The 14,898-nt window shown below is 39.5% G+C and overlaps 1 protein-coding gene across 3 annotated transcripts in view; it reads left to right on the top strand.

Annotated features, from left to right (window-relative positions):
* Positions 1-14,898, top strand: part of NOX4 (NADPH oxidase 4) — a 165,239-nt gene that overhangs the window by 25,997 nt on the left and 124,344 nt on the right. For all 3 annotated transcript variants that reach the window (XM_004683286.1, XM_012725242.1, XM_004683285.2), the window contains one exon: positions 1,603-1,700. In XM_004683286.1, coding sequence (XP_004683343.1) covers positions 1,603-1,700 — 98 coding nt within the window. The remainder of the gene's footprint in view (positions 1-1,602; positions 1,701-14,898) is intronic.

Genomic DNA, 14,898 nt, shown 5'->3' with positions numbered 1-14,898 from the left:
GAGGATTCACCAGAGACAGAATGGGGAGCAGAACAGGCAGATCGACGAAGTACACTGCTGAGGGGAGCAGCGGGCGGGTCAGGAGAGGTCTGCCAGCCATGTGGTCACCTCCGGTGCAGGCGGGGATCGAACTCATGTGAAAGTGGCTTAAGCTTCTTAGTTCAGTGCTTTAACCCACTGCGCCACCAGGGAGGGCCCTGAGCTAGAAGGACTTTTAACGAAAGTGAATGTATCCTTTAAGTATATATCTTATATAGCCATTAACCAGGAATTCTTTTAGGGGAATTCAGAAAGAACAGCATTTTATTTAAGAAAACATTTACATTTTTGAGCCATGCAGTATTTAGTTAATATAAAGCCTTTAATTTAAAATGATTTTTTAACTGTATATTTCTGTTATTCTGAAGCTATAAAACATGATAATTTTGCTTAACTACTGTTTTATTTGCAGAATTCAGTCTCAACTTAGACACTCTTGTTTTACTTCTTTAAAACCTTCTCATTGTTAGTGCTAGCTTTCTGTTCAAGTTTCCTGAGACTCAACCCTACCACCCCTCTAAATTGATTAGTGGCATGACCTCATAAATTATTTCAATAACTTTTAGGCTATTTATCATTCTAGTCCTTTCACATTTGTTGATCTTGGTGAGCACTTTTGACTTATCTATTTCTCTTATTCTAGATTGGAGGGGAATTATATAATTTTCTGATTTGCAAACTGCATTCTTTTTTAATTACTACACTTCATGTATTGGCACAAACTAAAATGGCTTACTCCGAAGTTTTGGCTCAGTTATCTTATTAAATCTTTTACTTCTCTCAAAATCATCTTTCAGAGAAGTTATAAAGGCAGTGATAGTCAAATAACATGGCAAATAAATAAAACAGGTTTTATAACTAATTATCTGCCATTTTTTTAACACATAGAAGTGTAGTGTTAATTCAATCCTTATTTTATCTGCAAGAACAGAATGGGAATGGAGGAGGGAATTAGAAGTTCTATGCACAAAGTCATTTGCTCCTTCCTTTCCCACTCTGCTCTTTCCTGGCCATGCTAACAGGGATTTGTCTACAGCACTCTAGTAGTTTCCTACTACTTTTCTTTTGTTTGAACTCAGAGTTCTTGCAAAACTATTCTCTGTGCCACTTCCACAGATTATTAAATGGTAATTATTATTTCCTGAGCTTTTATCTTAAAAAGTGACTATCAAAATTTTTAGGTTTAGTGCATGATGATTTGAATCTGTGGACTGTAGGAGATTTCAGCAGATTTGAAGACTTTCAGAAGCCCCTAACTTCCAGTATTATATGCATGTATCTCAGGGAGTGTGTGTGTTGTCTGTGCTTCCAACCCTGACTTACAAGGGTTACTTTATAACAGCCTTTGACAATTCAGTTTCTTTACCTGATTTTTAATACCGAAATTGTCTATAATCAAGGTGATTTGTGTCTTTGGAACTTCGCCTATCTGTTTAATATTTCATTGTTCATATAGCTGTCAAATTGTTACCCCAGATTTACCTAGATAGAGGAACTAACACCTCTTCAATGATTGTTCCTGAAAGTCCCACTGATTTTATTTCAACTGGTGCATTTCCGTAGGTGTGCATGTGGCTGCCCATCTTGTGAATGTGCTGAATTTCTCTGTGAACTACCGTGAAGACTTAGTTGAACTGAATGCAGCAAGGTACCGAGATGAGGTGGGTGGTCTCTATATACTCATTTTCTTTTCACTTGTCTTGAGATGACTAATGAGGGTCTGTGATTTTCATGGAAAATTTATAACTTATTGCTCCTTTTGAGTACTTTTAAAATGTAGTTGTCAAGTTGAGTTTTATTCCTTTTCAATAGAAAATGTAGGTAATTATTATTTCACAGACTCTTGCTGAAATGGAAGTTGTGAGACCATTTACATTTTACATTCTACATTTTTCAGATGGCTGCCACTTAAACCTACCTTCTGCCACCTAACAGCTTTGTGTAACTGTATTATTCAATGGAAATTGTCAGCAATGCCTTTACAGTGTCAGACTCCTTTAATAATTCATACCATACGGTTGGGGGGGGGGAAGGGACAGAAAAATAGGTCGTGTATTTGATGATTATTGTTTCTTAATCCTTGAAATAGTGACCTTGAGCTAAATTCTCTATCTAGCAGTATCTGACTTAAGGGGGCTTTTCTCTCTGCGTGCAAGATGATGGCTTAGATACTGACTAAAGTGTACATATACAAGCCTGGCTAAGACTCTGTACCTTGGTTCTTCCATCCTTCATAATACTACTTATTTTTCACAAACTCCAGGAGTGTATAACCAAATGGGAGCTTTATTCTGTTTAAGTTTTGTAGTGACTTAATAAAATACATGTATTTATGCATATAGAGCTGGGGTACAGAGTGGAGGTGCAGCACTGTGAGAGGATTCACAAGAGACAGAGTGGGAAGCACAACAGGCAGACTGATGAAGTATTCTACTAAGAGGAGCAACAGGTGAGACAGGAGATATCTGCCATGCCATGTAGATCACCTCCCTGGCCAGGGATCAGACGACTCTGAAGCTGTTGTGGTTAGTTCTGTAGTACTGCACTTTAACCAGATACACTACTAGGGAGGGCCAAGTCGTTTAGTGACTTAGTGAAAATAATTCCTATCTTCCTCCACTCAGTTTTTTTTTTAATTGATTTACTTATGCATACAGAACTGGAGTACAGGCCAGAGGTTCAGGAGTGGTAAAAGTATTCATCAGAGACAGAGAGAGTTGCAGAACAGGCCGACTGACAAAGTACACTGCTGAGGGGAGTAGCGGGCAAGTCAGGAGAGGTCTGCTGGGACATGTGGAACACCTCTGGGACGGGGATCGAATGCATGCTGAGGTGGCGTTTAGCATCTTAGTGCTGTGCTTTAACCCACTGATCCACCAGGGAGGGCCCTCTCCACTCTATTTTTAATTACACATATTATCTATCACTTCTGTGATCATAGGCTTGTCCTCCCTCCTAAAGTAAAGCAAAAGGGGAAATTGATGACAAGCACAAGAACAGATCATAAAACCAAAATAGCAATGAGCCTTCGATGAATTCCCTTACTATATAGTATTTTTATTTTTTAATAGAAGAAACATTGAATAATATAGTACATAGCTTTCAAGTACTTATTATTAAAAATCAACATCTGTGTGTACTAAAACAGTGTTGAAGCAGAGCTATACTGGACCAAAAGGTAGAAGACAAATCATTCTTTAGGGGTTCTCGCCTGTATGCTCAATCAACTCAGGGAACAGAACAATGGGGTTTACTCAATGAGTGATTTAGGGAAAGGACAGTTTCTAAAGCAAGTATGTGGCTACCTCATCATCATACTGTCCAGAAATCCAAAACACAGGCTGCTAGTTCAAGAAGGTGCTCTCTTGTTATTGAGGGTAGAAGGTGGCAAGCTGTCAAGAAATGGGGCAGAATCCATCTTATGGTAGCAGCTGAAAGTGTTCACAGATGAGGCTGCTTTAGTAACACCACAGCAACAGTTGGAGGCTGAAGCTCTGGATGTTGGACTAGACAGAAATGGAGGCAGCAGTTGTAAAAGGTAGTGCCGGATGATCAAAAGTGATCAGCTCTCAGAAGTGAGAGCTGTATTGTGAGCTTTGAGGTCAGGCCAGTCTTGTGGACTGGAATTAGCCTCAGTAGGGCTGGAGGAATACTGCACTCAGTGATCAGCTCTCAGAAGTGTAATCAGTACTTTGTCTATATAGTATTTTTATTTTTTTAATAGAAGAAACATTGAATAATATAGTACATAGGCAAAGTACTGATTACAAAGTGATGAATACTGCCAGTTCTCACAATGTGTATTAAATACTGCTGTGAAACATGCTAGTGTTTAACTGTTCTTTGTGAGTTGTTGATCTACACAATAACATAAAGCTCTTTGAAACACAAAGCCAAGGCTAATGGTCTTGCTTGCTCAATTTCAAGGCTGAACCAGTGTCCTGTGCTGTGGCTAAGTCTTCGTGGAGGATTTTGTGGTCAGAAGCTAAATGCTGCTTCTTCCTTCAGAGGTTGGCTTCTTATCATTTTTCTTTCCTCAGAGTCCAGTATAGAATGCTTTAAGCTGGCTTCTTCTCTGCCTTATATCTGCTTGTTGTATCCCCACCCCACAAACCCAATTAGACCATTTTCAATCCAAAACAGCTTATTAAAAAGTTTTGTTAACAATCATCTCATTTCCCTTTTTCACTCTATATAATTAAATAATAAACTGGGCTTGAACCTGACTAGTTCATTTAACGCACACCTTATTATGATCCAGATACCAAACACACATTTTATGATCCAGATACCAAATATAAAAGAGAAAACTCAGTACTTGCACAGACCTGGCTAGCTTTGAGGTCAGGGCAGTCTTGTGGACTGGAATTAGCCTCAGTAGGGCTGGAGGAATACTGCGCTCAGTAACCCCTCACAGGAGCCAGATGTAATAATGCATCAAGGGCTGGTAGAGGGAGCCTGCAGCAGCGCTGGCCAGTGGTTCCTATCTGTGGCAGGGTGGGCTTCAGTGGAAGCCTGCTCTGTTGGCTTGGAATCCATAGGTCTCTACTTCATGTAGCACTAGGGAGCCACAGCACTGGAGCTGGCACATTTTGGCACCTGGCATATTTTGGCACCATGCTTTTCTCCTATAGCCCTGAACCAGGTGCTGCAGTGCTTGGTCCAACATAGGGCAAACCTGGCACAGCATGGTAGGAGAACCGCTGCTGGCAGCCTAAACCTCAGGGAGGCCACTGGTGGTAGGCAGTAAACATCTCATCTACTGCTGATGGGATTTGCACCGCTCACAAGCCACATGCTCCTAAAGCAGGCATTAGGAGCTGGCCTGTATATGTGTATGGGTGCCTTTGGGTAATCAAACCCAACTGGCTCCCAAACGGTCACCAATTCAAGACCACTAGGTGGGTCTCAGTGAAGCCCTCCTGAAGCTGAAACTGGAGCCTCATAGCAAAAGTTGTGGGATGAGACCAGATCTTTTGTGCAAGTTCCTAAGTGGTGGGAGTCACTGAGTTGCTGCTTGTGGGCAGTCCCTCCCTGAGTGCCAACCAGGTTTTAATGAGGAGACTCTAAAGTTCCCAAGGCAAAGCAGGAGATTCTTGTCTTACTGACTCACTGCTGCCTCTAGGCAGCACTCAAGCCATATTGTATCCTCCAAGACAGCTATATGGAGGCCCTCCTCAGAAGGCCAGGCTTGACATCCAGCCCATTGCTAGCCAGGTTTGAGCCACTGGAGCACCCCTCTCCTGGAGCTCTGGGAATCTGATCCCAGAAGCTGCTTGCTTCCAAGACAGTGCAAATGGCACTAGGTGGCAGGCATTTTACCACCAGCTACCAATGGCTCCACTGAGGCTCAGGCTGCTAACAGATGCTAACAGTGATGGTAGGTGGCAGTGTTTTCTTACCACACTTGCTCCTGGACAAGAAGCCCCATTGAGGCTCCAGAGGCAAGGTGGTCCTGTTCCAGAGAAAGTTCAAGCATAGGAGACAACAGTTAGCCCTCCAGCCCCTGGTTCAGGGCATGGGGCCCTATAAGGCAGCTGTGAGCAGTAGAGAGGGCTGTGGAGTCCCATGCCAACATGATAAGTTCTTAGTGGAGTCATCCCTACTGAAGGGGTACCATGTGCAGAGTGCTTGGGGGCCCAGGGAGGCTGACTCTGCCTTTGGTTCCTTAGAGGTCAAAGCCCAGGAGCCTACCTTCAGGTCAGGGCAGTCCAGATTTGTGCAGGCACCAAGTTTTAACTTTTATATTTTGTACCTGGGTCATAAAATGGACAAATCAGTTGTGAGATCAATGAACTGATCCTGTTCAATCAGCTTACTAGTTAATTATTCAGGTTGAAAATCAGGAATGGCCTGCTTGGTCCTAAACAGTCCAGCTAGTTACTTAGAATTGAAAATGGTTCATTCAGGCAGGTAGAGTGGGAGACCCTGGAAGAAGATGTAGAGGGAGGCAGTAGTCACATTAGGGGCTTTGTTCCTGGTCTCTGAAGAAGAATGAAGGAAGAAGTGTCAAGGGGTTAAGTCTTAGCACTATGAAGCTATTGGCACAAGTTTGATTCCCAGACAGGTAGCTGACCAACATGATGCAGCAGACCTTTCCTATCTGGCCTGCTGCTCCCCTCAGCAGTGTATTTCAGAAAGTTTGTCTGTTCTGCACTCATTCAATCTCTGGTGAATACTCTCACCCACATAACCCTCTGGTCTATAACCAAACTCTTGTTTGCGTAAATAAAAAAAAAAGTTAAACAAACAAACAAAAAAAACAGCATCCAGCAGCTGTTGGATGAAGATAAGTCAAAGAGCTTTAAAATTGGCTACTGCATTTGTCTTCAGTCCTGCCTCTGACATAAACTGAAAGAAGCACCAAAGGCCGTGGGCCTGGTGGTGTCTCAGGAGCTGTTTCTTGATGTTATAGGCCAACTACTCCCACAGAGCTGTTAATACTGGTATATCTCATACCATTTTCTGGTGACCAGTAGTGACCGGCACTAATGGCCAGTGCTATATAGCACTGTTGATAGGTTATAGCCTATATTCAATGCTGACAGGTGACCAACACTCTTTGTCTAGGTCACCTCTGAGAGCTATCCATCGCATCTAATCATCTGGCATTGCTTCTCAGCACTGTTGCCTCTGTTTTTACTCCAGTTTCCTGTGCCGTCCCATCCAACCTTTAGACTGTTGCCATAGGCTACTACTCTATCATCTCAGCAGCCCCACCTGTGAGTACCTCCAGCTACTATCATAAGTAGTACATGATCCATTGCTTACCACTGTGCTATGAGCTCCAAGTCCATGTTGACATTGACCTTGGTCACTAGAGAGAATCCTGGAGGGCCTGGATGCTGTTGCTTTCTTTGGAGATCTGCCACCATTTTGAATGAGTGAACTTTATTTGGGACTTCTGGTCACTGTGGATATTATACTCAACCACTTGACATGATACCCTGTTTGTTCAGTAGCCCCTATTATTAGTCCTGAACCTAAGGGATCTTTTCAGTTTTTCACCCTTGAGAACCCATGCACAGTGACCTGTTCTCTACCTGAGCACTGTCCATGTCACACTATGCCTCCCCTATATATCTGCTTCATATCCAGTGGGGCAGAAGGTAACAACAGAAAGGTGGAGGTGTCACAGCAGCACTGCAAGATGGGTTCTTCTGGCAGCCCACCATGTTGGCCTGGTATACCACAGGCTTCTCTACTGCCTTGGCTGGCCCAGGGGTACCCCAAGCTCCTCCTTCCTGTACTGAATCCAGAGCTACAGGGCTAGTTTTTTTTTTTTTTTAATGTAGAAAAGCCTTTATTGTGTACTCACTTTTTAAATAATATGTTTATTCTTACATCATTTTGTGCATTTTTTCATCTGAGTCGTAATCCTCGTGAACTGCCCATCACCAAAACACCCATGTGACATCAGCATAGTCTAGGGCATTTCCCTCCCCCCACTGCTTTTGATCCCATTTCCCACTCCACCCCCATAAAATGTATATAGCTGGCATATAGCTGTTCATTATTATTATTATTATTTTCTCTCCTGGTTAAGCAGTTTGAAAAACCTACAAACAGTTTTCCATAATGGTTGTACTCATTTGCATTCCCACCTACAGTGCAAGAGAGTTCCTTTTTCTCCACATCCTCCCCAACATTTGTTATTGCTAGTTGTTTTAAGCTATGCCCTTCTTCCTGGGGAGAGGTGGTATCTCATTGTGGTTTTAATTTGCATCTTCCTTATTACAATTGATGTTGAGCATTTTTTCATATGCTTGTTAGCCATATGCATTTCCTCTTTGGAGAAGTGTCTTTTCCATTCTTCTGCTCATTTTTTGATGGTGTTGTTTATAGCCTCATCTATTTACCCTTGCTTACACTATGACTGCATTGGGTTCTGTATCTTTAAAGATGTCACTGAAGTGTAGTGTTTGGCCCATCTTTGCTTCCATGTATTTTATGGTTTCTGTTTTTGTTTAGGTCTTTAATCCAATTTGAATTGATTTTGTGTATGGTGTGAGGTAGTGATCTAGTTTCATTTTTTGCATGTAGCTTCCCAGTTTCCCCAGCACCACTTGCTAAACAAATTTTCATTGTTCCATTTTATCTTCTTTGCTCCTTTGTCAAAGATTATATGCCCATAAACTTGTCTCCAAAACTGATGGGGAACATTAAAAGCAGTTATAAGAGGAAAATATATAGCAATACAGGCTTACATAAAGAAACAAGAAATAACTCAAAGAAACAACTTAATATCCCAGCTTAAAAAACCGGGAAAAAAAACAAAAACAACAAAATAACCTTCTGCCAGCAGAAGACAGGAGATAATAAAAGTCTGCCAGCAGAAGACAGGAGATAATAAAAGTCAAATCAGAAATACATGAATTGGAAGTTAGGAAAACAGTCCAAAAAAACAATAAAAACAAAGGTTGGTTCTTTGAAAAAATGAACAAGGCAGACAAGCCACTAGCCAGGTTGAGAAAGAAAAAAATTGAGACAAAGCACAAATAAACAGAATCATAAATGAAAGAGGACAAATCACAATAGATACAGCAGAAATTAAAAGAATAATCAGAGAATACTATAAACAAGTTCAACAATTTAGCAGAAATGGACAAATTCCTCCAACTCTACAACCACCCAAAGCTAGATAAAGAAGAAACAGAACAACTAAATAGGCCAATTGCAAGCAAGGAAATTGAAGAAGTAATCAAAATCCTCCCCTGGGAGTGGCTACCCACAACCATCAACCCTGGCTGTTGGTGATAACCCCGACTGCTTCTGCAATGGTCCCTGCAACTTTGGTGATGTTGGGAAGAGCTGGTCTTGTGCTGTGGGCTTATGCTGTGGGCTTCCACTTTCAAAGCCACCTGTTGTAGGGTGGCTTTGGTGCTGTCCAGAGCAGCTCATGGATGGTGGACAGAAAAAAAAAATCCTTGTTGAGTCTGTGGTGCTGGGGCAGGTGTGGAGAGCAGCATGCTCTGACTCTTTTCAGGAACTCATGCAGCTACTGCGGTCTGGCCCTCCAGCTATACTTATCCCCACTAAGGAATGTACTAATTTCTCACTAAATGTCCATTATACTGGGATACTTTTTATTTTTATTTTTTTATGCATACAAGAACAAGAGGACAGGCCAGAGGTGCAGGGAAATTTACCACAGAGAAAGGAAAAGAACAGGCAGATTGAACAAAATACACTGCTGAGGGGAGCAGTAGGTGGTCTGTAGTAGTCTGCTATACCATGTGGGTCACCTCCCTGTTGGGGAATCAAGCTAGTGCTGCATTTTAAGCCATTGAGCCACCACGGAGGGCCTTGGGATACTTTCATCTAATTTACCCTAACCCCTTTTCTTTTCCATCTGATAACCATACAGTAGTACATTTTTAAGTATTATTTAATTGGTCTAATTTGAAGCCTATCATTGATAAATTTTTGCAAAGTTTACCATCTTCTACCTATCATTTAGAACCACTGTCAAGTCTAACTCCCTAGAAGCACATCTCCTCTCCCTGTTCTCACTGCCATCCCTGTATCTATCCTCTTCTGTTGATTCCACATATCAATTCATATGGGTTTGCTTGTTTCCAAGTATATATATTTTAATGATAAATTGTATTTTCTTTAGGTAATGGGTTTACAACAATGTATATGGCTTAGGATATTGGCTCATACATTTTCAGATGTATTCTGCCTCAAACACTCACCACTGAAACACATAACCCTCTAAAATAATCTATTGAGTTTTCTTCTCCCCTTTGCTTCTCACTCCTTCTCCTCCAGTAACCTCAATTCTTTAGTCATATTTCTAGGGTTTATTTGGTTTAGTGTTGCCTGTTCTTTTGTTTTGTCTCTCTGATTCTACATATAAGGGGAATATTTGTCATTCTACTCCTCACTTTGCTTCACAGAACCCCCTCCAGTTCCATCTCTTAATAACTGAGTAGTATTCCATGTGTTTCTATATATTCCATGTGTTTCTATATTTATACCGTGTGCTTTGCAATAATCTCAGGCTGGGTCGGTTTATTTTAAGTTCTCACAGAGGAAAAGATAATTTGGGAGCCTTTGGTAGATTTTCAAGGGCTTTTAATGCTCACTTGGGACTGACAAGCTTTCTCAGTATTTCTCTGGTTGTCTCCTCTCTCTGCCCTCTTGCCTTATAGTGATGCCATCCTTATAACTGCTCATCCCTCAACACAGGTGTCCCCATTTATATCTGGTGCTTTCTGGGTCCAGGTGTCCATAACTTCAAGTGTGGTGCAAGATCATAGGTGCTAGTCATCGATGTTACTGGCAGGAGTGTGAAAATGCCTGATTTTTAACTTATTTACCCAACACCATGTCTTCTTATTCCACTGATATATTAACTTGATACAGTTACTAGTGATGCAGTGAATATAGGAGTACATATATCCCTTGGAATTAGTGTTTATACAGTCTTTAGGTAGATAACTAGGAATGCAACATATGGTAGGTTTTTTTTTAATACTTTGAGATGAATTCAAACTATGTTCCATAGATATCCCTTTTTCTCCACAGCCTCTCTGTAGAGTAAATGGAAGTTATCAGGTTTTTCTCACCCTCCTGTCATTAGAATCAGTGATCGACACCTATGGACTTATGAGAATGCCTGATGGCAGCACGTGGAGTGTATTGTGGTTGTGAGTGAGTGAGTGTGCCTGGGCCGAAACACTGAGCATATGATGGAGAGGACCATGTGGTGGAGTACAGTAGAGACCAATAAAGAGAAGGTCAGAGCTCCTAGAAAAATTGAAGATTTGCTGGGGCCAGGGAGGCTTGCCAGTCTCCTGGTCTCCCAACCCCCTGGCTATCCTGCACCTAGTTGCCTCACTACAGATTGTGTAGAAAGATCATTAAAAGCCTGAAAAAGCCACTGAGGGCTGCAGGATAATCCTAACTCATCTGCCAGGATGCACGAAAACCTGCTCTGTGCCTTGCTGGCACTGCACTCACCTATACTCCTTGTTTATCTCTTTTGTATGGGCCACTCTCACACAAGGGTGGTGCTGTCTCACAGGTTTTCCCTGATAATAAATGATGAACATGTTTTCCTCTGCCTGTTGGCCATTAATAGCTCTTTGAAAAGTGACTTTTTATCATGTGCCCATGATTTCTTTCTTTCTTTTTTTTTTTTTTTTAGTTTTATGATTTCTTTGTAGGTCTTAGATATTAGCACTTCATTGGATTTATTTTGTGCAAATATGTCTCCCATTTGTAGACTACCTTTTTGTTTTAATAATTGCTTCTTTCTCTGTGCAGAAGCTTTTCACTTTGATATAGTCTCATTTGTTTATTTTTGCTTTTGTTTCACTTGCTATTGGAGTTAAGTCCCCAAAGACATCTCTTAAACCAATGTCACAGTGTTTTCTTGTATGTATTTTCTGGTTTTAATACCAGGCAGGAGGTGGCAGTAAAACTGGCTAAGGACAACAATGATGTTTTTTTTTTTTTTCCCCTAGTTTTATAAACCAGGAAAAAACAAAGAAAATTACTGAGGCCAGAAATTGCCACTTAACTCATCCAAAATAATGTCCACCCAGTGTTTTAAAGTCCTAAAAACAAATGCTCCTAAGATGGTGTTTTCCTGCCATTGTGGACCTGGAGCAAGTGGCAATCAAACTATAGAAAGGGTTACAGCTTCTGAAGACAATAGAAGATACAATAAGAGATACTCCCTGGAGCTGCCCAGATGCCTTAGCACAGGACCAGACATTCAGGGCAACAGCTTCAGCCGATGAATGACCTGAGAAACAGCCTGGCTCCTGGTCTTTGACTTCCCTGCCAGGCTGTTAACAACAGCAAAGCTGGGACTGGTTTCAGTAGCTCAGCTACTTGGAAAGAATCAGAACTTTTCCTCTTTTAGAGGTGGCTGGCTTCTAGAGGCCTCTCCACTTCCTTCAGAGTCTGGGAAAGATCATCATGGCACTGACCCTGGAATCGCTGAAGATCCGAAAGTGCTGAAATCCTGAACACTCAAGCTGGAATGTTCAATCCCCAATACTTATATTTCTTATCTGACTCTCCATGACAAGTCCAGTACTTTGTTACCATTTCCCCTGGGGCAATCTATCCTTACCAGCAGCCCCTCCAATGGGCTTGTAACAGTCTTCAGTCACCAGTTGCAGTTTCAGGTTTATAGCCAAGTGCCAAGTGTTTAATCTGAAAATCTTTTGAGTTAAGTTTGGTGTATCTTCTCATTTCATGATTTTTTCATATGGACATCAGTTTTTTTTTTTTTTCAATATCTTCTTAAACAGGTTTTCCTTTCTATTATATATTATATATACTTGGCTCATTTATTAGAGATTAGCTGTTAATGTAAGTGTGAGCTAATTTCTGGATTTCAAATTCTGTTCCATCGGTTTATGTGCTGTTTTCATACCAACATTGTACTGTTTTGTTTATTATAATTATATATATGACCTCTGAGGGTATGAAACCTCCATTCCTTTTTGTCAGGATTGCTTTGGTGATTTGGGGGTCTTTTATAGTTCCATATAAATCATAGTATTGTTTCTCCTATTTCTTTGAAAAATTTTATAGGTATTTTTAGTTACCCCCAGTAGTAACTGGCCTGTTCAGGCCTTGATTGCTTTCTGCTTCAGTCTTAGTAGGTTGCATGCTTTCAAAGTTTTTTTTTTTTTTCATTTCTTCTAGACTATACAGTTTATAACATTTATGTTATAAATGTTAATGATAGTCACATGTAATCTTGCACATTTCAGACATGTCTGTTGTGACTCATTTTTCATTTCAGATTCTGTTATCCTTTTTTATTAGTGAATCTATCTAGAGTGTGTCCATTTTGTCTATTTTTACAAAGAACACGTCTTTGGCTGTATTTTTCTTTCAAAATGCCTTTTTGTTTTCTATTTCACTTATTTCTGCTCTGTTTTTTATATTTTATTCCTTCTGCTGGCTTTGGTTATTTCACTTTTCTAGTTTCCTAAGGTTTAAATTTAGGTTATTTACTTGAGCTTTTTCTTGTTTCTTGGTTAGGTTTGTATTAATATAGACTTTCTCTTTGTGCATTTGTTTCTTTCCATAGGAAGGTAGGTTCGTTTTAATTTAATTTCACCTTTGATTTTCTTGTTAACTTAATAGTGATTCAGTAGAATGTTGTTTGGAATCTACACATTTGAGGTTTTACCCACTTTGTAACTGGTTTCATTGTAATGGAAGATTATTGATACCATTTCAGTTTTCATGAATAAAAACATTTTTATGTGTATGACTTAACATGTGGTCTTTTCTTGAGAATGTTCCATGTGTACTTGAGAACAGAAGAATGTGTAATTTTTATTTTTACTCTAAGGGTATACTGCCCTAGAAGTGTTATGTCCATTTGATCTAATTTCTCATTTAAAACACTTTTTCTAAGACAGGATTGATTCTGTGTCAGGTTGTTCTATTGATGTGTGGGTTTGAAGTCTGTTATTGCTATTTTGTTTCTGTCACTGTTTTTAGTTTTGTTAATTGTTGATTTACATGCTTGTCCTTCTGTCATTTAGTGCAAATGTATTGATGAGTGTTTGCCTTCCTGATATATCGAGTCTTTAATCATATAACATCCATTCTTGTTTCTTGTTGCTTTTGTTTGTTTGTTTTCTGCTATAAATCTATTTTATCTGATGTAAATGTGGCTGTCCTTTCTTTGGGGGATTTCTGATTTGCTTAAAGCATGGCTTTACCACTGCTTACTTTGAACTTACGCCTGTGTTTATCTTTTGAGAATATAGATGTCTCTTTGAGACAGCAGAAAGATGGGTTTTGTTTTCAGATTCAACAGTTTACTCTGCATTTTTGATTGGTAGGTCAATTCATACACATAGAATGTAATGATTGAAAATGTGAATGCTTGCTGTTTGCTGCTGCTATTTTTTCTTTAGGGTTCTTATGGTTAATTTTTTTGTTTGTTTTTATTTAGGTATGCAATCTCCTTTTTTTTTTTTTTCTTTTTTACATTTCTTATAGAAGAGATTTACCATTGGTGAACTTCTTCAAATTTTGTTTCTCTTTTATATCTGGAAGAGACTTACAGGATGTAGTATTTTTGGCCATCAGTTTTTATATTTCATTATTTTGAATATGTCATTCGATTTTCTTCTGACTGTAACATATCTACTGAGAAGTATGATGGAAGCTTGATGATGTACCTATATAAATTGACTGGGTATTTCCTTTAGCCTCTTTTCATATTCTTCCTTTGTTTTGAACTCTTGGTAGTTTCACTACTTTTTGTCTAGTATAAGTCTGCTTATTTTTAGATAACCAGTTTTCTTTTAGTTTCATGGATTTATGGACTTATATATTTTGTTCCTTCTCCACATTTTAAAGTTTCTACTATTATTTCTTTGGAAATTTCTTTTCCCTCCACCTTGTTTCCTGTATAGCCATTGTTCTTACTTAGCTTTACCTAACAGAGTTAGAGATTTATCAACTGTTTCATTTTCTTAATTTTTTTAACTCCTTCCATTTGGGTCCTTTGTACATTATTATTGTCATTGCCACTCAGTTGATTCTCTATTTGGTCTATTCTATTCTATTTGTATATCTTTATCTAGATTTTTTTTTTATATCTTCTGTTGAGCTCTTTACATCTGTTATTTTACTATTTAAATCTTCAATTTCTATTTCTATTTATTAATATTATTTCTGAGCTCATTCATTTGTGAATATTGTCTCTTTGATTAATATTTTGTGGTCTTGCTTTGACTTGTTTTTCTGGGTTTTGTGGGTTTTCTTCCATTTCTTTGAATTTCTCATAACAGCTTTAAATTTTCTCTCCTTGAGATGTTGTAGAGATTAAGATCTCATGGTTTGAAGGACATATGTTATATATAT

The sequence above is a fragment of the Condylura cristata genome, unplaced genomic scaffold, assembly GCF_000260355.1.
Source record: "Condylura cristata isolate star-nosed mole 26May11 unplaced genomic scaffold, ConCri1.0 scaffold00015, whole genome shotgun sequence".
Taxonomy (NCBI): Eukaryota; Metazoa; Chordata; class Mammalia; order Eulipotyphla; family Talpidae; genus Condylura; species Condylura cristata.
Note: the sequence above shows the minus strand (reverse complement) of the source record. Positions and strands in the feature narration are given on the sequence as shown.